This window comes from Lycium ferocissimum, chromosome 7, assembly GCF_029784015.1.
Source record: "Lycium ferocissimum isolate CSIRO_LF1 chromosome 7, AGI_CSIRO_Lferr_CH_V1, whole genome shotgun sequence".
NCBI lineage: Eukaryota > Viridiplantae > Streptophyta > Magnoliopsida > Solanales > Solanaceae > Lycium > Lycium ferocissimum.
In genome coordinates, this window is record NC_081348.1 from 59,367,776 (window position 1) to 59,394,246 (window position 26,471).

Here is a 26,471-nt window from a genome sequence, read left to right on the forward strand (position 1 = left end):
AAAACAATATATTCTCTCATGGCCACTTACCAAGATGAAGAAGATGACGAAATTACCCCCTCCGAACCTCCTCCTCCTCCTCCTTCACTCACCGAACCACCACCATCAGTGGAACAAAATGGCTATATGGATACTCCACAACCCGAACCCTATTTAACATCTACCGACCCGAAAAGAGAAGAAGACGAAAATGGCAGTGTGGATACTCCACAACCCGACCCGAAAGAAGAAGAAGAAGAAGACGAAGAAGAAGAAGACGAAGAAGAAGATGATGACGTGGATGAGGAAGAAGAAGAAGAAGAAGAAGAAGAACCACCAACGAAGAAACAAAAACCACTGTCCACTTTAACCCTAACACCGCCGAAAGTTGAACTCGAAGGAGGAGGTGAAATGACTAAATTACCCTTGCCGAAGGAAAAGGCTTGCAAGAAGGCAAAATACAAGAAGAAAAACAACAACAACACTCTTTGGACTAAATCCACTTCCAGAAAAGGGAAAAAAAAGCACAATCCCATCAACAACCTTAAAAGCAACGGTAATACAATATGTTCTGTCCTAATTTTCCTTGCCACCCTCCCTCCATACTTGTCCATTTTGGAGATAATTTACCATTTCATGCCTATTTTGCCCTTATTATTAATTATTACCTTCACAAGTTCAAGCAATTCTTAGTGGATGCACAACTTTTAAACTATGTTTTATTGATTTTAATCATTACAATTACTTAGCAATAATATAGTAAAGTTGACATTCTATTTTTGGATTTTTAACATAGAGGCGGATCCATGATTTAAACACTATGGGTTCAATTTTAAAATTATTATCATTGAGCCCATTATATTTCTAAAGTTACGGGTTCATATCTACTATTTATTACAATTTTAACAAACTTTTACACATAAATTTATGCTTTGTAAATCGAAAGTTTGAACCCCTAACTAATATGCTTACATACGCCTCTGCTTAACGGGAGTGACAAGTAAAAATGGACGGAGGGAGTAGATGATAATATTGCCATTTCTATAGGAATAGGGTTTTTGATTTACAGTGTATAAATGCCTTATTTTGTTTGCTCATTTGAAGGCAAGAAAAACAAAAATGGCGTCGCTTCAGGACAAGAAGCAGAAGACAAAGTCTACATCACACCAATTCCAAGGTTTCCCGACAAAAATGATGACACCCAAGACATGAAAATCTGTCTTTCAAAGGTTTACAAAGCAGAAAAAGTTGAACTAAGTGAAGATAGATTAACTGCAGGGAGTACAAAAGGTTACAGAATGGTGAGAGGAACAAGAGGGGTATTAGAAGGAACATGGTATTTCGAGATTAAGGTGGTTAAATTAGGCGAAACGGGGCATACACGACTTGGCTGGTCGACAGATAAAGGGGATTTACAAGCACCTGTTGGATATGATGGGAATAGTTTTGGGTATAGGGATATTGATGGTAGTAAGATTCATAAAGCTTTAAGGGAGAAATATGGTGAAGTAGGGTATGGTGAAGGTGATGTTATTGGTTTTTATATTAATTTGCCTGAAGGTGGTCAGTATGCTCCAAAACCACCTAGGCTTGTTTGGTATAAGGGACAGAGGTATATGTGCGCATCTGATCCTAAGGAAGATCCTCCTAAAATAATTCCTGGTATGTCGATTTTTTTTTTTTTTTGAGATTCATTTTTATCCTTAGGAAATAAATAAAGATTCAATTTTTATCCTTAGGAAATAAATAAAGATTCAATTTTTATGCTGAATGCCACTTGAAATGATGGTTTGAACTTGAAGATGGTCTAACTAAGAGTTAATTTGGATAACTTAGTGATATATGAATCTGATGCTTTGGTACTATTAGATTGCTGTAGTTTCAAAAGCTGATCACTATTAATTCCCATTATGTCGATTTTTTTGCTGTTGTTTTTTTATGAAGATTCATTTTTTGTCCTTAGGAAATAAATAAATAAGGATTCAATTTTTATGCCGAATGGTACTTGAAATGATGCTTTAAACTTGAAGATGGTCTAACTAAGAGTTAATTTGGAAACATAGGTATATATTAGGATCTGATGCTTTGGTGCAATTAGATTGTTGTTGTTTCGGAAGCTAATCGCTAATGAATAAGAAAAAGTTGATGTTTTGGTAAGTAGGTTTTATGGTGCAGATTGGTGAGAACTAATGCTTTAAGAATTATAAAGAATTACCTTAAGGTGACATATGTATATTAGAGGAGCTGATGCATTAAGGTTAATAAACCTGGGGAAGAATATGCTGAAACTATACAAATCTAGAATGATAGCAAACCTCTGTTTAAGAGTTCAAATTTCTTTCCTATATTCGATTTTGAAGGTGTGTTTTTTTTTTTGTGATCATTTTTAGGACAATAAATTAGTTTCAGTATATATCAAGTGTAGGTTGGTTTAATCAGAGAACAAGGGTGTAGTGATAGATTATAGTCAAATACAGGGAAGAAGTATACGAGGAAGGATGATTATAGGAAATGCTATAATCAGATTACATATCAATGATCATTCATCAGCTGAAAACTGCTATATCTTGAGGATTCACAGCACAACTGTACAAGGAAGTTGCTTGGAATAACATAGGGAAGTCAAGTTTACTTTTGGAGCATAAGCTAAGTAGGCGTTTGGCCATAGAAACCAAAAACTTTTTCACTTTTTTTGGAATTTTGGAGTTGGAGTTGTGTTTGGCCATAGTTTTTGCAAATAGTATTTTTTGTTGAAATGTACTTGTTTTGGTTGTGAAAAAAGTGAAAAACTTGAAAAACAAGTTTTTCTTGTTTTTCAAATTCCAAATACAACTTGTATTTGGAATTTTCATGGTCAAACACTAAAATTTTTGAAAAAAGTGAAAAAAAATTCCGGAAAAAAGTGAATAATTCTTATGGCCAAACAGGTCCTAAGACTTCTAGTGTTTGAGATCAAGTGACTTTGATTATTTGATAGGCTCCTGAGGGGTTTTACTTTGCAAGCCATAACCGCAGCATCTTTGAAAGCGAAAGGTGCGGATGAGCGACAAGGTCCATAGGGTTTGAAGCGAAAAGTGTGAAATGAAGTACACACTTCTCTAAAGTAAAGCACAAAAGTAATTAGAAACTACCAAACACTTACAGATTAGTACTATAATAATCAAATTGCTAGTAAATAAATAACTACTTTCTGCATCCAATATGCAATAATGCTGATATTAATCCAACTCCTCAAAGTTGAGATCTAAAGAACAGAGCTCTTCCCAAAGGTGTGACCTAGTGGTCAATGAAGTAGGTTGAGAACCATGAGGTCCTAGGTTTAAATCCAAACAGAAGCAAAAACATTAGGGGATTTCTTCCCATCTATTCAAGCCTTGGTGGATAGAGTTACCCGGTACTTGTGTTGGTGGGGGTAGTATGTACCCCGTAATTAATCGAAGTGCGCACAAGTTGACTTGGACACCACACTTATACAAAAACAAGCTCTTCTTATTGGGAGCACCTTGCGCATTGCTTTTTGTAGCACATACTTCTCTAAAGATATGGTTTCACGCATGAAGTGATAACCCCTCACTTTGCAAGGCGTCGTGGTGTAATGGCTTTTAATAATGCTGCATAAAGCAAGCTTGTTGTCCATGCTTTCAGTGGTTGGCAGAGTAGCCCCTTGTGTCAACACCCTTATTGGTTATTGGAACTTTCAATACATTAGGAGAGATAAAAGAACCGCAAAGGGTCATTGCTTTGTGTTTGGCACAAAAGTATTTCTATTTTCTTCTTTTCTATGTCTCTGGAGTAAATATGCTTGCTGAGATTTTCAGTGACAATCAGCTTGACATAATGCTGTAATTGTTCCTTTCGTGGCATTCCCCATACCTTTTTTGTGTTACATTTTGATATCAGATGGAGACCTAAGAAACTGCAAATGACATGTTTTGTATGAACTTTGTCTTTGAAACAGTGAAACACAAGATTTTCCGCTTTTCTGATAAGATAGATATCAAAGTCTTATTACCTTGTGTCTAAGTTGTTATAAAAGAATTACCTTGTGTCTCAGTCACATCACCCTCAGATCTTTTTTTAATTGGTTATCTTCTTCACGTATCTATTGGTTTTAATGGGGTTTCTGTAGGAGTGGTCAAAGGATTAACTTGTTGACAGTGAAGATGAATCACCATGTTCTTCGTCCAAATTTGCTAGTGTTAAAGGTTCATAGAATTTTGCGAAGACTCTAATAAACTTAAAAACATATTTATACTTCAAGAAGAACCACACCGTTATCCCATAATAGCGATGAAGGGGGTCTCATGACTCTCATCTCCTTTGTGTCAGTATCAAAGAGTATACAGCTGGTGTTTTTGATGGTGGTGGTATTGGCAGCAATATCGCAATAACATTTGTGAACGTTACCCCCCAAAAAACATTTGTTAATGTTCCAGTTCTGAGATAGTATGCGTTGCTAATTGCTTCATTAGTGAATTATTATGAGCAAGGATTAGGTTCTTTTCATTCACTTATCAATCAAAGAAGTGAAGTTCTTGCCCTTATGATGGATTTGATGTTACATGTATGATATTAGCGTGCTCTTCTTTGTATATCTGCGTGTGCTGATCATCTCAATGAGTAGGATCTCCTTTAGTGCAATATTCAAACTCTATTTAACTACATAGTCTCGATACCAAAATGCTGAGAAACACGATTGACTATCCAAAAGATATGTCTGTAAAGGAATGTCTGAGGAAATCATTTTTGAGAAATTCAGTAACCTTGTTTCCTCGTGTTTGCCAAATCCTTTTTCTTGTGTTCTCAACTTGTCAGTTTCATGAAGCTGTGTATAAAATCCTGTATTTTGTCTGAGCAGGGAGTGAGATATCTTTTTTCAAAAATGGAGTTTGTCAAGGTGTTGCTTTCAAGGATCTTTATGGTGGTCGTTACTACCCTGCTGCTTCAATGTATACACTTCCTGACCAACCTAACTGCGTTGTGAAGTTCAATTTTGGCCCGGACTTTGAATGTTTTCCGGAAGATTTTGCTGGACGCCCTGTTCCAAGACCGATGGTTGAAGTTCCTTATCATGGATTTGATGGAAGAATTGAGAATGGTGTGTCCAATGGGCAAAAGAGTTAGCTATTTGTCTTTTACAGAATACTGGTTGTTTGACTCTGAATTTCACTGTAACTTTGCTGATCTTACTGATTTAGACTGCTAGGTGACAGTCGAACCTTGTAAAAGTTTCTTCCTAAAAATTGGAATCATTGAATTTATTTATTCAATTTAGTTTCAAAAAGAGATTCAATTTTGACACGTCAGGATTCGCAGCTATCAACTTCTGTTAGTCCTCATTGCAGCTGAATCTATCTCTTTTGTCCTAAAGCAACATAATGTTTTTTTCCAGAGAGGAAAGGAAATAGTAGATGCTTTTGTTTTGCTTGCAAGTTTTACTGTATTCTACTAGTTTATATCAAAGATGGTTTAGGAAGAGAAAACAACTAACTTAAGTAGCAGTTGCATCTACCTAACTCCATCTCTCTAACGGCTGGTTCTGATAGGAGATGGATGGTTTTATGTCGGTAGATTGAATATGATGCAAGTATCTTGGCAGATTGAACATGATTTAAAATTTCTGATTACAGGTAATGCATGGCATTCAACTAGGATTTGTCCCATGCTCAAAGTGGTAAAAGAGCACGTAAATAAAATTGGAGAAGCTGCTGAAATGGTCAGCTAAGCTTGAGCAATGCACTCAGGTTGGTTATGTTTCAGCTTTTGTAAATAAAATGTAGAGTGCTACTTGGTGTGTTCCCTAGTTGTTCCAACTTTTGTAAGTGTAAACTACTGAGTGCTGGAGAATAGGTGATCAAATTCATTTGGGTAGCCTGCTGTACAGTTTATTTGATAGCCTGCTGTACAGTTTTACTTTGTTGACTTCTTGTAGCATGTTGTGACCCTGATTCTAGGCTTTATTAGCTGTTTCTGTTAGAGAAATGTGCTCTCTGATGGAAAGTTTTCAGTTGATGAATTTAGTGGTTAGTGGTGTGATACTATTGCTTGATCCTCATGTCCATTTATATTAATCGCGCTCTTTCTGTGTTGAGTAAGGAAGCACAAACATAGTTGGACATGGTTCATGTGGATATATTTGCTATTGTTGTCATCGTTGTCATATGGACGCGTGGATGCCACAATTTTGATAGTTGTAGCATTTAAAGGAGCACAATATGGATACTTTGGAGGCTACATAAAGAAATTAAAAAGAGAAGTGCAAATAAAGGTGTGGTATACCTAAGAGTCTACTTGTATTAAAAAGAAGTTTTAGAAATAAAAGAACAAAGGTATGTGCTCTAGAGTATAATGTTGATGAACTCTAAATATGCCAGCTTATGCAATATTTGGATGTAGTTGACATTCAAATTTAGGTGCTACATTAAATTTGGTCTTGTGTCATTGTTTGTGATTAATTAGTAAATTTAAGTGGAATGTGCTTTTGCATTTTTGTTTGTGATTTGTGGATGCTTCTTGCGGTATGGTCTCATTATTCTTGCGGGAGTATTTCTAGCCCTTTATTTATGAAAAATACATTTGATCATTTGTTCTAATACACCTCTCCAATGTCATTAGATGTAGGGGTCTTTGGTATAGTAAATTTGTAAATATAAACGTTGACCTACATTGAAGATGGTGTTTGTGATGAATGACATCTTGAGATGGCATGGCTGAAGGTCAGAGTGGTTGCGTAGGACAGTTGTAGCAAGGGCGCAACTTGGGTTAGTGACGCATGATATAGTTAAACAACAAGGACAAGGGGACGTGAATAGAAGCAGCTTTTGGCTGGAAATATGAGGTCGTGCAACAAAGTGGTAAGGAGTTAATGATAAAAAATGGATCATGAAGGATAGCACCCAAGGGGTGTGTTTTAGCACGTCGAATGGAGCTCATCGGAAAAAAGATAGGTGCAAGTACGAAGACTATTGTGGACTTCAGAGAAGAGAAAAGAGGCATTTTGTCAGAGTAGGAAGGCTAACCGAGTGGAACTTCTTTTTTTTTTTTTTTTGGTCGTGCCGTGAAGTGATATTGTATCGTATAGGGAGGTTGGTAAACTATTATGATCTAAAGATTTCCTATCCAAGTAATGTTATGAACTTTCACTCCATATCTCTACTCTAATCTCAAGCCTCTTGATTTCTCATCCGCGAAGGCAGACTTGGACTCATTGAAGAAAACACTTGAGGTGAAGACCAATGAGTGATTGCGACAGTTATGAACCTCCTATTAACTTAACTTATTGTGCCTCTCTCCTAGGGTTGGTTTTCTCATCTGGCCCTAAGTCATTGAACCTGAATGTTTGTAGCTCTCTTGTTTTTGACTGTTAGACGAGGAGCTAAATAGAGAGATAATAGATCCCCCACTAGCCCCTAGGATGGTGACTTCTAAATAATACCAATCACAAAAATACATATAAGCCAAAAACAAATAATAGAGAGATGTGAAAATTAAGTCAAGATCTTCAAAAAGAAAAAAATACAAAAAGAGAGTAAAAAGAGGTGGCTGGAAGAGGTGGTGGTGGTTGATCGGAGGAGGAGGTGGCGGCGTCTAAGTATAATAAAGAGGGAGAGGTGGATATAGAGAGATGTGAAAATAAAGTCAAGATCTTCAAAAAGAAAAAAAATACAAAAAGAGAGTAAAAAGATGGAAGAGGAGGTGGTGGTTGATCGGAGGAGGAGGTGGCAGCGTCTAAGTATAATAAAGAGGGAGAGGTGGATAGATCGTGGTTGTGGTGCTCAACTCAATGGTAGCAACTAAATTAGTGATAGTGGGGGTATCGATAATAGCGTAAAAGGCAAGTTTGGATACCAGTTAAGCTTCATGAGAAGGGATAAAGGTTGCGTTTTCCCTACCGTTGCATCCAAAATTGCAACTTTTCGGCTGGATCTGATAGGGAGGGGGGAGAGTTGAAGGTGGTCAGATTTTTTAGACCAAGAGGACAAGTTTTTGTTAGAAATGAACACAACGGGATGCCATTTTATTCAAGAAATTACGCCATCGTTTTACTTTGGAAATGCATAGTTTTGAGAAGAGTATAAAATGATTTGTTTCTTGAAATATTGTAAAGGCAAATGTTATACTTGGATAGACAATTGGAGTTGTGTCTCTTATTCGATAGATGCTTTTATATATTTGGAGAGGCCAACTTCTGGTTCGTCTCCAAAAGCCTTGTTTTGGGTGGTTTGCACGATGGTGGAGGAAGCATGGTGGTAGCCGAGGTGGTGAAGTAGTGGGTGGTGTGGATGGTGGCAACAAAGAGGAGGAAGGAGATTGAAAAAATAAAATAATCTTTGCACCCATCAAAAAGTGGGTTATCACATACATTGTGCAATGTTAGCACTGTGTGTCTAATTACCGCAATTTGTCTTCACTTCAAGTGTTCAATAGGTATTGCCCTTGTTTTAGGTTCAAAATTAAAAAAATTGGCAAGTTTAAGGGGCAGCCTATGTATTTTGCCGCTAATATTTGTAAAACATTACCTCGAGTTAAAACTCACAGTCGGCTATACAATCATCTATACCCATTTGGTTCCATGGTTCTTTATTGGGTCTATTTCTTTCCAATATTTCGTACTCCATCTCAATTTTATGTGGCAGTATTTAGCTAGACACAATTTTAGAAAACAAGAAAGAATTTGAAATTTGTGGTCTAAAATAAGTTATAGACATTTGTATGGTATAACTCATCTCATTAAGGTAAAACAGGACTCCGGGGGGTAGGGCTTAATAATCAGGACTTTGAGTTTAATTATGGGTTCATCCGATCAATACATGTGGATTGAGCCACGTGCCTTTTGTAACGCCCATCTAGTCAACTAGTTAACCATTAGTTTTAGGGGCATTTTAAGACAAAATAACGTTAAAGGCATTTTAGGGCATTTTAAAGCCAAAATAATGTTGATGGCATTTTTGTCAACGGGCGGAAGGATGATATTTTTGAGGGATTTTTAAGCCGAAAATTAACGTTGATGTCATTTTTGTCAACAAGTGGAAGGAGGGTATTTTTTAGCCAAATTTAATTAGTTGGAGGCATTTTGCGCCTTTTTTCATTTTAGATAGTTGAGGTGATTGGCCAAGCTTTTAGAGAAAAAATAATTGCTTTCGAGCAGCAGTAGAATATATCTTTTCGAAGCTAAAAAAGTAGTTTTTCCACTTAAGCATGTTTGGAACGTTGGCCAAGCACAAAGTACTGCTCTAATATTGACCAAAGTGCTTTTAAAATTGATTAGCCAATTACAACTTGCTACTCTCTAAAAGTACTTTTTCGGAAAACACTCTTGACAAAAAACACTTTTCAAAATAAGCAAATTTTGAAATTTGGCCAAACAGGCCATAAGTCTTAATTCCAATGGTTGGTATTGGCAATATGGATCTTTTCGCCAAGTTCGCATAGATTCTGCAACATTCTATATGTTGTGAGACAATTTCCCTTGTTAAGAATATGGGTTTTGTAATTAACTAACCTTATAAAAACTACTAATGTAGCTCATAAGGTGAGGATTGTCTATGACTATATGAGGAGATAATAACCTAAATCTTTAGCCAATGTTAGGACAATTTAACACCCCCTCCCTCCCTTCCTCCCTTCTACCCTGCACATCCAACACTGGACATTTGGGTATGGACACCATAACATGGTGGCATGACATTGAGTAACCTAGGAATAAGGACGAGTCTTGTTCTTATACCATGTTGAATTGTTTGATCTATCTCTTAAAAAAGCTGAACTTTTCACCGTGTATAGTTTCTATTTTCTCGTATCTTCTAACATCCTTCTATATAATTTTAGGTCATTGTTCGGTCTTATCGTTTACAATTGCCATAGTGTCACAGGTACGTAACGTACTAGGGTATTTGAGGTTTATGTTAGACATGACCGAACCATGTCATTCTCCCTGTTTTCTCAAGGGGGTTAACCTTGGAGTGCCTATTTTTTTTTTTTTTTTTTTTTTGGTCTTTTATTAATCCTTAAATGCTTATTTCTATTTCCATTTGGAATTTATGATTGACATGATGACCCATTTAATTATTATTAATATTATTAAGGAAAGAGAAAGGGTGTCACAAATATAAAAGAGTTCTGAATTTTCACTTTAGCCCTTCATAGGTAGTTGAGATAAAAAATTCTCTGAGTTGACATCCTACATCTTTTCGTTGTGAGTTTTGCATGTAAAGAACTGCTATAGACGTCTTTGAATTTTTATGTTATTATAAGTAAGTAGTTAATCATCCTTTATATTTGAATTATGTTGATTTCATCCTATCTGTTTTTGAGAAAGTGTTAAAAGTCATCCGAAATGCCACTTTAGTAGGCGGAGGACAAGCAAAGCTTCAACCGGTACTGCAGGGACAAAATTATAACTGGTGTTTTCCTTGTATGTTCTTGATTTATGGTGAAATAATAATTTTACATTTACATTATGATTTATCCCTTAATTCTTATTCCATCTCTTTAACTTAAAAAAATACATGTCCTCATTTCGCCATTCATATTAGATATCACAGATTTATCTGTGTTACATAGCTCTTTGAGTTCCCAAATAATGTGGCTATTCGTGACTGAGTCGCTTCGGTAGTAGTGTGTCATGAAGTCCGTATGGACATCCTCTTCGTTTTTCTTATGCTTTCGCTAAAATGAAGAGAGCATCTCCACTTGGGTGCTCAAGACAATCTAGGTGTGATGTTGGAGATGCTCATTTTGGGCTAACGCATGCGGATTATTCGTTTATCTTGACTGTACAAATTGTCAGCCTGTCTTTTCAGAATTGTCGAGTCCGACTGTAGAGGAGGCAGAAATGAATGCAATACTAAGGTTTCTTCCATTGTCTTCCCTTATAACCGTTCTTAATATTGTCTATGATAATGGGCAAATCTAGTCTATAAAACAAGCTATTTTCAGATGCTAATTATTTTGAACAACCAGCATAAGTTGAATACAAGATCTGGCATTAAGGACGATACAATTTCTAGTATGAAAATGGGGCCAAATACTTAAATGTATATTCACTAACGTGTATTGTAGGAAGAAAATTAAAAAATACCTGCCTTGTAAGTTCTTCATCCAGGAGAAACATGGGAAAATTATCTAAGCTTATCTTCATAAAGCATATACTATATTGGAGCTTTTTTCCTACATTACCATAGACGAATCACCCGAAAAATACCAAGGGAAATAAAATGTTGATTTACACTGTTCACCATAGTCTCTTTTGAGAATCTGTATGTCGGGGTGAGGGGGGTGAGGGTTTATATGGATCAATTCTCCCATTTTGCTTTCTCGAAACACTACTAGCAGAGGGATATTTGAGTCAAGAGTTTACCCCTTTCACTTCATATAGCCGTCCACAACATCGTAAGACAAGTACTGTTTAGATTTTTATGACACAGCAGATAGCCATCCACAACATCATAAAGAACAAATTTGTACTGTTAGATTTTCACTGACACAACAGATAGCCGTCAACAAAATCATACGGAGCAAACTTGTATTGTTAGATTTTCACTGGACACAATAGATAGCCGTCCACAACATCATGAGGAACAAAAATGTACTGTTAGATTTTCACTGACATAACAGATAGCCGTCGACAACATCATACATAGCAAACATGTACTGTTAGATTTTAGATAGCCATCGACAACATCATAAGGAGCAAACATTTATTATTAGATTTTCACTTACACAACAAATAGCCGTCCACAACATTATAAGGAGCAAACATGGGCTATTAGATTTTCACGGACACAACAAATAATCGTCCGCAACATCATAAGGAGCAAATAAGTACTGTTAGATTTCCACTGACGCTACAATACTTCTATTTAACCCTAATGAAATTCTCAATGGAGTGGAGAATTAAGGCCTTCTTGAGAAGACAATGAGTGGATATGAAGGTGTCTTTTTGATGGAAAAGGTGGTATTTTCCTGAAAGAAGGCCTTTTACTGAGATGTTTGAGAGTTCTCTCTGTGTATAATGTGTGCAAAAATGGTAAAGCTCTTTCCTTTAGCTTGAGAATTGTGTAGAAAAGCAATCTGTATGATATGAGAATAGCAATTACAACACCCAAATCCCACCATTTGGAGTGCTTAACTGAAAATCCAAGAACTGAACTGATGAGGACTTCACCCTTCATCTTCATTTGATCACCGGTTATTACAGGGTCAAACTCTAGTCCTATTAAATCATTCTTGTATGCTCCCTGGGATTTTACAGAAAATAAGAGGAAAATTCTCACTGAAATATGTAGAAAAAGGTAAGCATTTCTTATGTCACTTACTATCAGAAGTACTTGTACATTAGCAGTGTAAAGCTTTTCACACAATAAATACACTGATTACAGGAAGTTATTAATCATGTTCACAATGTTACATCAAAATAGAATCTATAGCCAGTTACCGGTTAAATGTCATACTTACCTGATAGTGTAACAAAAACAATTATATTGTAGTGCATAAAATTTAAGTTCGGTGTAGAATTATTTCACGTTTACCTTCTATCTTTCGTATGGTCAATAATCGATAGTTCGTGTACCCAATGATAAATAATTTGTCACTAAAGATTTTGACAGTGTTAGAATTTGATGATTTAGTCGCTACAGTGCTGACATATAAGTACACAGGGCACAACTACAAAAACATGCACCTCTTATCTTTGCAAAATGAAGAAACTGTCTCAAATTCTCAATCATAGGACTCATTCATCATGAAAATTGAATAGATGACTCCTGACTGCACATTTTGTAAAAAACATATATGATATTCTCTTATAAATTTATGTTTTTCAAAGCTTTTTGAAGGTAGTTTTCTTTATTGGATCAATCAACTAATGTATAATCTTAAGAAGAAATTGTATAACATTAGGACATAGAAATTTTACCTGTAAGGCCCATGCCATGTAATTAACATATGAAATAGGGTATCTCCAAAAGACTTTTGGAAGATCAGGCATTAGCCTGAAAAAGCCAGCTGAGGCCATCATAATTCCCTGCATGCAAAATAATTACGCTAATAAAAACAAATCATGATCTTTAATAAGCTAAATATATGAAGCTGCTACATTTGCTCTAGTTTTAATTGTTATTTTTTGTGGTTTAATCAATACAATAAGGATTTTCGAACCAATATTTTCCTCGAATGCAAATTATTTTATTTAATTGTTATGATCTTACTGGGTACTTCCATTAACTAAATCATGATTGTTTTGTATCTTCTTGTTTTGTTTTTTTGCTTTTGGGATAAAGAAAAGGATCTAATTCGTTTCCAGAATAATATATGCAGATTTTTATAAATATATCAAAAGAAGAATGTGCTTAAAAGTTAAAACTATTTTCCCATCCAAAATATAGTAAAAGATGTTTCATAGGTGAATCAATAGTTAAGTTTTATAATGCCTTTTCTGTTCTTCTCAACTAAATATTTAGTGCAAGATTGACAAATAAGAATTTTATGGTTTTTCCCTTGCTTATCCTCTATCAAAAACAAACAAGAGAACAATATTTTGAAACTTCTCCACTTGTTTATCACATTCTTCTTTGTAGTTAGCAATCATAAATAAATATGATGTATACTCATCTGCACTTCTTTCCAGGTGGATTTTAGTCTTATATATGAGCAGTTTTAAAGTTTTTTTCCATTATTAGTATAGTTTGTTAACATGTAATAGCAGGTTATTAGTTACCATTTCTACTAGGTTATAAATCAATGTAATGTTTATTATAGAAATTTATTTATAAATACTCCCTCCTGTCCATATTATATGGTATTTTTAGCCTGAGGACGCCCCTTAATAAATCACTCATCCCTAAAAAGTAAGAAGTGCTTTCACCAAATTACCTTTAATTAAAAATAGTACCAATTTAGTATGGTTTCTTGGTTATGCAAAAGTTCACTTATTTAAATACGGGTAAGTTAGAAAAAAAAAATGAATACCTTCTTCATTGATTTAAATATCATTTAATTTGAATTAAATAAAAAAGCTAGAAATACCATATAATAAATGGACTTGAAAAAGTACCTTAGGATTAGTGACCTGATTATATAAATATCTTTTGCCCCTCAGTGCATGAAACTTTTAAACACTTTAAAAATAAAAGAGCATATGCATAACGAAAAATTAATATACTACATTATTTATTAGAGTAAGATGGGATAGTGATACTTACGAGAAGTCCAGCACCAACAACAAGTCCCATGGTGAAATTTGGAACAAAGCAAGCCACAACCATCATGCAACTTTCAACAACAGCTATGGAGCTCAATAGATCAATGGCAGCATACAAGAAATGGAAGAAACCAGGGTGGAACTTCACCAGGTTGTATGTAATGGCTGCTGAGCTCAGAGACATAACAACTAGGAATGGGAATGATGAAATGAAGTTGGAAAGAATGAATACACCAACACCATAGTGTCCGCTTTTCCTTTCTTTCTCAAATATCTGTTCCAAAGAGCAAACAAATCTCCTTTCAATCTCAATATATAGTCCAAGTAACATGTATTAGTTTTACTGTCACTACAAAAAATTGAAATTAGCTACGAACTTCGTCATTGAGTTGCTCGTAGCTGACAGACTTTTTAAATAATCCGTCGCTAATCAGGATTAACAACGGATTTTGTTATTTAGCTACAGAATTTGTCCATCCTTAATTCTTGTCTTTTTTAGTAGTGATATATGTAAGAATTAGTACAAAATTAGAGGACCAATAATTCTACAATAATTATGCCCTCACTCCCAAACAAGTAGGGACCGGCTATATAAATTCTCATTGACCATATATACTTTTAAAAAAAATAAATTGATTACATAGCGGATAGGGCAAGGGGAAATGAGGGAAGGGATTGACCATATATAGTACTCCAGTCTCCATATAAACTCAGGCTAGAAGCAATAATCCTACGTTTATTTTAAATGATCTCAAGTTAAGCACTCGTTAGTTGTTCTTATTTCCTATGTTCTATTAAATTATTGATTGGATTGGAAGAATAATGAATTGAACTTATCTAACTAGCTAGTTTAATCTACTTCCTATATTGGTTTTTTTTCTAAAGAAAATGCGCTCCCCCTTTGATTTTAATATTTTAGTACTTACCAACATATACAATTGTGCTAACCTCAGTACAAAGCAAATATTATAAGGTCAATGTTGAGCTAATTAATTCTAAATTACTTCAGCCGATTCATATTATAATTGTCTTTCAGGTTTTATGCACATCCCTTTCGGAAGACATTCAATAGCCTTCTTCATAAAAGTATTTGTCTAAACTATCATTTATTTGTTCCTTAAATATCTTATTTTTTTATTAGTTTAATACTCCACTAATTAGAATTGTAAGGGGGGATTTGAAAGAAGAAAAAAAAAATGTAATAAGTTACTTCTCTTTTTCTTTTTTAAAAAACGTCATATATGTCATTCAAAATTGATTGTCTGCTCCCCACCTTCCAACCCATCCCCACCCCCCAACCCCACCTAAAGCCCCTATCCCCACACTCTTTCCCTTCACCCCACCTCCCATAGTATTTGCGTAGATTATATAAAAATATTTTTGGGATAATATTTTTTACTTACATACCAAACACAAAATAATAAATTAGAAAACCACTTATTTGCTGTGGGAAACAATTTCCTTCCTACCAAACACACCCTTAGAGACAAATTCGGTTTGCCAAAACGAAAAAGAGATGAATTATATTACCTTCATTTCTTCAATGAAAGATGGGAAACCTCCAATGGACATGAAACTCATGAAGCCTGAAATGAATCCACCACAAGCTCCCCTTGCAATTATAGCATCATGTCCAGTTCCAACATCATAGAACACAGTACCAGCACAAAGAGACAATATCATGTAAACTATAATCCTTAACCAATAATACCCAAAATCTCTACTCATGTTCTTCAATGATCTCTTTATCAATGTACACAGTTGCTTCAACCATCTTGCTTGGCTCCCTCCACTTTCTTTAACTACAATATCTTTCTGAAAGAAAAAAAGAGAATCACTAGTTAAGATTATATAAAAGAGAGATTTTCTAGTCAATATAATTTCATGGCTTGTAATAGTAATTGATTTTTGAGTTTGAATACTGGCTCCCTCCCAAATTAGTTATATATCGCTATTCGAGAATCAATTTGACTAATCTTCGAAGCTAAGTTGGATTAGATCAATTCAATAGCTTACCATTGAAATTTAGATATTCAACTATACGAAAAGTACTACAAGTTGCAATTTTTCTGATGTTCGGCCTAAAAATGCATATATTTAGCTATTAGTTGCCTCACGTTTTAATACTTTTAATTGTCTTTTGAGTATAAATTATATTGCTTTGTGCTTAATATTGTATTTTATGTGCAGGAACAATGAATTGCAAAATTGAAGAGATCTGGAGCAATATTGAATAAACACGGAAGAAAAAGAAAAATTTTAAATAAACAAGGGGATGTACGTTGTTGATGACAAGAATTGAAGACCAATACATGTTTGTCTCTGTGGATATTTAATGTGAAAAGTTGCCTTAATGATGGTGGATTATTGTGTGATGATGGAAATAAAAGTGGAAAAGTAAGAATTGAAGGCAGTACGTTTTGACATAACAATGTCCGAAGCACACTTGGCTTGGTCCGTGTAGGAGTTGGATGCAGTTAACTAATTCCCAGATTAATACTTCTCCCATTTTGTTTTGGACTCGGTTATTTTCTTTGGGCTTTTTCCTACACCTATAAATATTCCATAAGCCACAATTTTTACATAACTTGGGATAGCTTGAAACCCTTAGTTCATAACTTTAGACTTAGAGAGAGCTTGGAGCCGCCGTGGAGGCCGTATTTACAGGGTTTTATCTTCTCTTCTCTGTAATACTTATTTTGATATTTTTATTCGGATGATTTGTTGTTTTTCCTCCATGTCTATGTGGAGCTAAACTCTTTAGTTCTAGGGCTTTGACACACAAACATGAAAGTTGACGTTTGATTATCATTTCTATCTGTTGATTTTCTATCTTTGGGTTATTTATTTATTCTTGGTCTTAATTGTTTGATTACTTGATCACTAATTGACACTATCTGTGGTGCGCGAATTGAACTTGAGAAAGGGAATTCACGCACGTAATAAGAATAAATAGAGTTTGTTCGATTTAATCGTTTCGTTACTGAGGATAGAGATATACCCTTTAGCCCTACTTAGTTGAATACGGAGAAATAAATGCGTTCTTGTTACCTCTGACGACCATAGAGATATAGGCGTTAAAGTAGCATTTACAGGCTTGTGAGTAGTTCGAGAGAATATCATAAAGTTACAATTAACCCGTCAACTAGTAACCCATAGGTAGAACGATTTGAAAACTCAACCGGTTGTTAGTGGTCATAGCTCTAGATCTATCTCTTCTCCGATAAAAATCCGCTCTTTCTTGGTTGAAGTTCATTTGTTTTCTTTTATTTTTAGTTAGTTTACAAATATACTTTGGATTTTATTTCTTGTTTAGATAATTAGCATTAGTTTAATTTGATAAATAGTTAATTAAAAGTCTCTGTGGGATCGATATCTGGACTTAAAAATCCTATATTACTTGTACGACCGCGTATACTTGCGTGTGCGTTAGGGAGCAACATTTTCTCATGCCAATTTGATTAAAAAATATATCTTAAAATGTTGGTCAAAGTTCACCTAGTTGACTCTCGTGGAGAGAAATATGACAACTAATTTTGACGGAGGAAGTACTATTTTGAATAGCTAATTGACTAAATTAAAGAATTGTTATTATTGAATTCTTTTAGCTCGTTACATTTCAAAATCATGAATTAACTTCTTTTTTTGGTTTCCCACCTAGTGTCTGGTGCCCGCATTGAATCTCGACTATATTTGGATTTGCGCCACGTAGGAACCATTCGGGGAAGCGGCTTCCTAAGTCTGCATGAATTAACTTATTGACCTTTTCCAAAGTAAATAAGGGTTTTAGCTTTAGTCATTCTAAATGAAACAAGTTGAAAACACTTGTTTTCTTTCATAGTTTGGACCTTAGTTTCAAGAAAGAGATGAATATATGGTCTCTTTGGATCTTGTTGAATTTTATTCGAAGGAAAAGCCTTATAAAGGTGGTATTAATTAATTCTCACTAAAGATATAAACAAGATCAACCGAGACTATTCGAACGGGCATATGCCAACTAATTAATCGGGCCATTCTCATAGAGTCATGGTAATTTGAGGTTATGGATGGGCAACGTAACATTGGTCTTTCAAAAATGTTATTAGTAAATTAGATGGCTATAAGTTCATTGGTAAAAAGGACAAAGTTAAAAATAATGGTTAATTAACATTTAGGTATAGGTTTCAATTTAATCAAAACCCTTTTCCTTCTATTTATTTCCTCCAACAGTCCAACTATTCACATGTCCATCCCGCCCAAAACTAAAGATTTTTTGCAGAAAAAGGAGAAAAACTAGGATGAGCGATTACTACAAATCTTTATCAAATTGGAGGTATAATCTAAGAGTAGAGATCAGTGCAATAGACATTAAGTAGTATGGTCCTTTCATTTGGTTCAAGAAAACTGACATCAACATGTATTAATAAAAGGGTGAAAATCATTTTCATCCCCAATTTTGCTTTAAAATTCAAAATCTCCTCTCAACTATGAACAATAGACATTCTCCCCACTTTATCCCAATTAACTTTTTTAAATTCCTATTTTACCCTTACGCTATCAACTTGTCTTTTTTTCTTTTATTTCTTTAAAATCATGATATTTTTTATCTTCTTAATCAATGTAACAAATTTCTTATAAGAAGATAAATATCATTTTTGAGATGGAAAAACAAAAATAAGAAAGTCTAATGGAGTATATAACTTAGTATCGTTCTATTATGAAATAAATGAGAAGAATAAGATTTTATTTTATTAATAATAATCAAAACTCTAATATAGGTATTTATACAAGTAAAAAAAAAGGTAATAATAACTTTATAAATATATTTGAATGCTGGTAATAAAAACTAATTAAGAAAAATAGTGGTATATTCTGTAACAAATTCCCAAAAGATTATCTATTTATATTGTAAATGAATTTTAAATTATTATTTAAAAAATATTTCATTAATGGCAACGAAATGTAATATTAAAATATCAATCATAAAAAGTAAATCATATTTTGTGATAAATTCATAAAATGATTATTCTACTTATACTATGAGCTTAAATAAAAATTTATAAATACCTAGGTTAAAAAAATAATTTTTTATAATATAAAAAAGAATTACATAGATGGATGATTGAAAATATCAAGGATAAAATAGACATTGCATCGGATAAAGAGGGGGGAGGAGGGGGGGGGGGGGGGATGTCTATTGTTCATAGTTGAGGGAGGAGTTGGATTTTTAAAGCAAAATTTGGGGGTGAAAACATTAATAAAAAGAAAGAAAAACTTAAAAACTTACAATATTTGCGAGTTCGCGAATTCTAGCTTTTGTCCTCAACTTATGCTTTGAATATTTGTAATTTTGAATAAGCCTTACTCGACACTCTGCTGTTGGCAGATAAACAAGAGAACCTGAGGACTCTTTGATATCCTGCATTAGAAATTAGAAATAACATATTTCAACATTAATTATCGTTTGTTGAAGGTTTTAACCTTCAGTTGAAGACTACATCTTTTTTGAAAAATGATTTACAAAATATATAGTACAAGAAGTAAAATTATCATCCTAAAACTTATTCTAATATACGAAAATATCATTATAAAAGAATTAATTCATATGTAAAACTTAAGCTTCCACCGGATGTGATACACGGAACACATATTGTTTTTCTTTTTTTTTGAAGTACTCCATAATATAAAGAAAATGTTTCACTATTCTCTAAAATAAATATGACCCCACATGATAAATATTGTACTCAACAACTTATATCATACGTACATTTATTCTTTGAGACCCAATTAAAGTGGCAGTTACATCATCAAAGTCTGAATTAATGCAGCGAAGAAAATGGTCAGCAGGATTTCTTCTTGTTGGACATGCAAACCCTGAATCACCAAAGAACTGCAAACACAAAATCAAACAAATTAATTAATCACAAATTTGATATATATATAAAATCCTGATTTTAGTCATCTACATGGTGCTCACCACATTTACTCTCTTGATTACATTACTACTACATAAAGAATTGTGTGGTTTAACTAATGATACCATTAGAGTACGTAGCAGAATCAAAATTTTCACTAAAGGACTTTAAAATATGAATAAATAAACATATGAAAAATCCAAGAGAAATTTTCCGATGAAGGAGGTTCATATGAACCCCTTGCTTGCGGCCCCTAGCTCCTCCCGTGATAACAGTTAGCTATTAGGTTTATCAATTAGTGCTTATTACAGATATTATCCGTAATACCTTATAAGCGAATAGATTGTATAAACATCAATTACACTGCCAGTGACTAAACTTAACCCCTTGATTTTAAAGAGCTTAAGTTCTATCCACTGACTATTTATAAAATACTTGATCACATCACTTAATTAAGGCCACTTAAAATGTGTAAATCTCTATAATAAATAGATTGGAAACTTCGAAAAAATAGTAAGCAACCTGCCGCAGCAACCGGCAAGTCAAAGTGTAGTAATAGTGTAAAACAATTTATATTACTGGTGTACATACTTAAAGGGATAATATGTGGACCGCCCTAAAAAAATGATAGCCGGAAAATGTATATATGTCTTTTTAATCAAGTATAACTATACATATTGTATACAGAAATATAGACATAATATATACATAATCAGTGTATATGTTTTGTACATTTTGGCTGGCGCTCATAATTAATTTCGTCCGACGGGCCAGAAATGAAAAAATCCTTAACTTAAATCATTTTTAACCTCATAATAAGAGTAGAATTCTTTGTCTTACCTCTACGGCGAGTTTAGCATCTCCAAAATAAATAGTTTCACCAGAAGATAGCAAGAAGAGGTCATCAAATAGGGCAAAAACTTCACTACTTGGCTGATGAATGGAGCATATTATAGTCCTTCCACTTCCACCACATGCAATGTTCTTAAGAACTTGAACAACAAAATAGGCAGAAGCACTGTCAAGTCCACTTGTAGGCTCATCAAGAAACAATAGTTGAGGTTGTGTGATTATCTCAAGTGCAATGCTTAATCTCTTCTTTTCACCACCACTTATTCCTCTCAAATGCCAATTTCCAATCAAAGTTTCTGCGCAATCCTCTAACCCCATCTCTGATATAACATTGTCTACAATCAAGTTTACTTCTTTTTTGGTTATGTTGCTTGGGAGCCTCAATTGAGCTGAGTATTGGATGGTTTCTCTCACTGTTAGAGTTCCCATTAGTACATCTTCTTGTGTCACATAAGCCTGGTAATTATACCAAAACAACATGAAATTAAATAATCAGTGGCAGATTCAAAATTTTGATAACGGATACTGAGTTCAAAGTAACGTGAGTTAATTCTGAAATAGATATCTAATTTTAGTTTTACCTATTTTCATGCACGCACACACATAAAAGGTTCGAGTGAACAGTCATTTTCTCTGCATCAGCCACCGAAATTTAAGGATTTAAATTATATATATTAAAAGTGTAATAAGTTTTTTGCTCTATTACTGTGTTATAATTAGCGCTATCCTTTTTAGTTTTAGCCCATCTGCAAAGTTAATTACAAGCGCTAGCAAAAATATACAAAATATATACACTGATTTTGTATACAATATGTATATTTGTACTTAATATATAAAATCCATTTGCCGGCTATTATTTTGATGGATGACCCAATAACATAATTTTTCCTTATAATTAAAAATTTATTCCAGATTATTTACTTTACTTTCTATATTACCGAATTAAAAGTACTATACGTAGCTTCTTATTTTTGTAGATTACCTTAACCTGATAATCGAAAAAAAGATACGCAGTCAACACACAAAAGTTGAACTCTCAAAATAATCTATGGGCAAATGCATAATGCCGCCTCAATTAAATAAGTCAAAAGTAAATGTTAATTTGACCAAAATACTTGCATGGTTCCTAACTATAACATGATAATTAAGGATCAAGAAAGAAATGTTCATAATATGAAATTAATTTAGATAGCACTTACAACAAAATCATGGTCAAGTCTTCTCTTCTTTCCATTGAGAAGAATATTTCCAGTCATGACAAGATTTGCTGAGAGTCTGCCTGTTAAGTGAGAAACAAGCTCATGAGTATACAGATTTCTCAATCTTATTTTCAATAAATGAATACAGTATTACAGAACTTATAATTATTATTTAACCCATATTAATACTTTTATCGATCACTAGGTTACGCCGCATTGCACCCTCATCTGACAAAGTATTTTTGTAAATTAAAATATTATTTTAATATTTTACTTTTAGCGTCATCATTTCCTGTACGTAGCTCGTACCTTATAAAAATATCCTGGGTACGTGTCGGATTCTTCAAAAGTAGTGTATTTTCTTAGTATTCGACATGAGTGTCCGGCAACAATTTTAGAGAGTCCACACAAAATAAATAATTTTCCTTAAGAGTTAGTACTATTATACTCACAATGATTCTAAATTCTAAAAAATTGTGTAACTTACTATACGTATTATAGCTGTAGGTAACTAGGCAAATGGAAGTAAATTATTAATTCACCTAGAGGGATTATAAATGTGTATAGGATAGTCTATTTAGCTTGACCCCTAGCTATAGGGGTGTTCATGGTCCGGTTTGACTCGGTTTTTGGTTAAAACCAAACCAAACCAATTAAGTCGATTTTTTCTAATATTCAAACCAAACCAAACCATTAAAGTATAAATTCTATCGGTTTTGGTTTTGTCGGTTTTATCTGTTTGGTTCGGTTTTTGCTAGTTTTTTCGGATTTTAAGAATGTATTAATACAAAGAACCTTTGAATCAAATGGTAACTAAATACGGCTTTGACAGTGATCCATTCAAATCTAAGAATCTTCTTAATTAATTCATTAACTTTATTTAGGTATAGGCCTATGGCTATGGGTATAGGAATTATAGAAGCATAACATTTACTTTTCATGATTGTAGTTACCTCCCTATATATAGCCTTTTGATATTACTCAACCCCTCCGAAATTTTTGTTATCTAGATTCATCGTGTTTATGAAGCATTGAGAAGCAAGCACAAAAGTTAAAACAAAAAATGATAAACAGAAAGACAAAGTCATATACCAAATCTTTTTAAATTCCAATTGTGTTATTTTCTTCCCTTTAATTTGTTACGGAAATGCTAGCTTATTAGTAGTAATTCAGATGCCATGTAAATGAGGGAACCGTAAAACTGACTAAGGGGAAAATTCTATTTTACCTTTAGCAAAATTCTTTTTATTTTACCTTAAACTTAAATGGGCTACACTTTTTTTACTAATTATTTGAATTTGTATTGGACTTAATATACATATACATATACATATATATATATATATATATATATATATATATATATATATATATATATATATATATATATATGGGCTACACTTAAACTTAAATGGGCTACACTTTTCTTACTAATTATTTGAATTTGTATAATATATATATATATATATATATATATATATATCGCCTTGGTTCGATTTTGGTTCGGGTTTTTTTGGTTTAACACCAAAACCAAACCAAATGTTATCGGTTTTTTAAAAATTTAAAACCAAATCAAGTCAAACCAAACTGGTTTTCAATTTATCAAGTCGGTTTAATTCGGTTTATCGGTCCAGATTGATTTTTCGGTCTCATTTGAACACCCCTACCTAGCTAGATGAAAATTATTTACTAGTAATAATTAGGTGAGCAACTGCACCAACGCCCTATTTATCACTTTCTATCTACCTCCTAGCGCAATAACATACTCCTAGTCAGAGGAAACAATAAGCACACTGGTACACATATTAATTCACTGCCTTATTTATCACTTTTCAGTCTCCCATTTTTGACTTTACAAGTGTACAATAAATTGAAAAATGACACATGGTACTATACAACATTGTGCTAATTCATTAATTTCCAAGGATATGAGGTCCCCATGCCATCTTCTGTTCTTGCAGTTGTTACTATAAAGAATATTTATTGAGAGTGCTGTACAATTTGTTACACAGTCAGATTAAGTTGACCAATAAAACATATACTGTACTTCATAATAAGGTAAATATGATAATTTAGAAACTAGAGTAATAACATGCAATATCCAAATTAAACACACATTAATATATTGTCACACCATTTATCAGAATGATTTCTTGACAGTCCAAAAAATAATAGAATTAGTATATGTTTAACAGCTACAGATATTGAAGTTTATTTCAAGTGACCATCAAGACAATCATATTTACTTGGCCTAATGCATATGCGGCCTCCTAAATTTGTCCCTTTTTTCATTTTGGCACCTTAATTAAGTGTTGTTTCTACTGAACCCCTGAACTTGGTCTCAAGTGTGTCTATCAAATTCAATTCGACTTACATAACATATGTGGTGAGTTTCATTTTTTTTAGCCTTGCGCGTGACTATCAATCGCATTTTACGTGGAAAATCAACCAATTAAAACTCCCCACCCATTTTAATTATACACATCAGATAGGAAGGAGTGTGCTACTGTGTTATACAAGTGAAGAACCACCACTTAAACCAATCAAATAACAAAACTGGAAAATAAGAAATCAAAATTGGAAACTAAAACTGAAAATAAAAACTGAAAAGTAAGAAACCAAAACTGGAAAATAAAAATCCAAAACTGGAAAATAAAAGCTGGAAACTAAAATTGGGAAATCAAAAAATGAAAAATAAGAAACCAAAACTAAAAACTAAAAAACCAAAACCAAAACTTAATATCTGATGTGTATAATTAAAATGGGTGGGGTGTTTTAATTGGTTGAAATTTCCATGTAGGATGAGATTGACATTCACGCGCAAGACTAAAAAAAAAAAAAAATGAAACTCACCATTTATGCTATGTATAAGTCGGATTGTGTTTGACAGACACGCTTGATGTCAAGTTCAAGGGTTCAATAGAAACAACACTTAGTTAACGAGCCAAATTAAAAAAAGGGACAAGTATAGGGGGCCGCATATGCGTTAAGCCTATTTACTTATATGGAACTAGTGAACATAAAAAGACTCTTGTTTAGGGTCACAGATATTGTTTGCTTTCTTTTTTTAGATGTGGAAGCTCACTGCACGAGGTTGGTAAACACAAAGGAAACTGGAGAGTCCTATTCAAATAATCCTAAATCTGATTTATAATAAATTTCCTTAATGTTAACATCTTTTGCGTTCGAATAATAGCAGCAACATGTAATTGGATCTCCATCATGAAAGTTCCCTCTGTTGTAATTTAATCTTATAATATAAATAAAATTTCCTTTTAAGATGAAGAAAAAAACAGCAAAATGACTCAATGGAATTGGTCCATAACATATATGAGCAGAAAAATGACACTATGAAAATATGTCGATACTTTCACATATATGTCGATACTTTCACATATTATGGATAGGGGTCCATTGTGAACCAGTTTCAAAAGTGTTCGCTCTTTGTGTCCGAAGAAGGATAGCAATATTGAATTTTGTATAGGAAAACCTGCCCTTACTTTTTTTTTTTTTTTTTTTTTTTGTGTAATGGAAGAAGCTGGTAAGAGGTGACATCGGCTTCAAAGTTCAAACTATCAAATAAAATCGAGTTAATGTGTAAAACTACTGAAACACTTTCAACTTATCCCTTCTTTAGAAGGCAACATAATTGACCTATCGGACTTTGAAGTTGGCAGTTTTAGCAATGTTTGAAAAATGATTATATTAAATCTTAGTTTGTTTAAAATGCACTACCAATATTCCTTTCATTTGCTCCTCTTTCTACTCTAAACAAACATGAAATGCAGAGAGAAAAAAGAAACCTGCTAAAGAATCAAGAAGAGTGGATTTGCCAGAACCAGAAGGACCCATAATAGCCATAATTCTACCAGGTTCAGCATAACCAGAGAGCCCATTGAGTAGTCTTTTAGTTGGTCCTCCTCCAAATTTTGGTAACACAACTGTTACTTCTTCCCAAATCAAATATGCTGCACTACTCTCTATTCCACATGACACACTCTCTGCCACCCCCTTTTCAACATCACCAGCTGCAGGTGCGGCCTCTATCTCCATAGATATATGTATTTATGACTTCCCAAAGTGCTCTTAGAGGTCGGTTTTAGAGCCGGTAGATCAGATTGAATAAGGGATATATAGAATGATGTTCTGGTATACGACGGTGTAAGGACGGTGGCTGGAGCTCCTCTCCTTATAGTTAAGTGGCTTTAATTTAGCTCTTTCTACTTAGAATTTAATGGCTGGAATAGTACATTCCAAGAACACGTTAACTCTTTGTATTATTATATATAGAAGAGGATAAAGTTGATACAAGGACGACTTTAGCTATCTTGGCCAAATATACAAGTA

General features: G+C 33.7%; 2 protein-coding genes across 7 annotated transcripts; one reads left to right on the top strand and one right to left on the bottom strand.

Moving 5' to 3' along the window:
• Window positions 1-14,657, top strand: LOC132065778 (protein TRAUCO). 4 transcript variants are annotated; one of them, XM_059459314.1, is made up of 5 exons: window positions 1-535; window positions 1,084-1,641; window positions 4,838-5,077; window positions 5,610-5,723; window positions 14,156-14,657. In XM_059459314.1, exons 1-4 carry the CDS (start codon window positions 19-21, stop codon window positions 5,702-5,704), a joined length of 1,410 nt encoding a protein of 469 aa, XP_059315297.1. In that variant the 5' UTR covers window positions 1-18; the 3' UTR covers window positions 5,705-5,723; window positions 14,156-14,657. The 4 variants fall into 4 exon arrangements, with proteins under 4 accessions (XP_059315297.1, XP_059315295.1, XP_059315296.1 ...); XM_059459312.1 differs by lacking the exon at window positions 14,156-14,657 and adding an exon at window positions 9,808-10,168; XM_059459313.1 differs by lacking the exon at window positions 14,156-14,657 and adding an exon at window positions 6,595-6,681.
• On the bottom strand, window positions 10,859-26,471 carry LOC132065776 (ABC transporter G family member 12-like). Of its 3 annotated transcripts, none has more exons than XM_059459310.1 (9): window positions 25,928-26,471; window positions 22,125-22,204; window positions 20,914-21,381; window positions 19,926-20,048; window positions 19,446-19,577; window positions 15,710-15,994; window positions 14,181-14,453; window positions 12,896-13,003; window positions 10,859-11,303 (listed from the first exon to the last, which is right to left on the bottom strand). In XM_059459310.1, the coding sequence occupies exons 1-9, from the start codon at window positions 26,175-26,177 to the stop codon at window positions 11,274-11,276; spliced, it is 1,749 nt and encodes a 582-aa protein (XP_059315293.1). In that variant the 5' UTR covers window positions 26,178-26,471; the 3' UTR covers window positions 10,859-11,273. The 3 variants fall into 3 exon arrangements, with proteins under 3 accessions (XP_059315293.1, XP_059315292.1, XP_059315291.1); XM_059459309.1 differs by having other exon boundaries at window positions 11,270-11,382; XM_059459308.1 differs by lacking the exon at window positions 10,859-11,303 and adding an exon at window positions 11,556-12,218.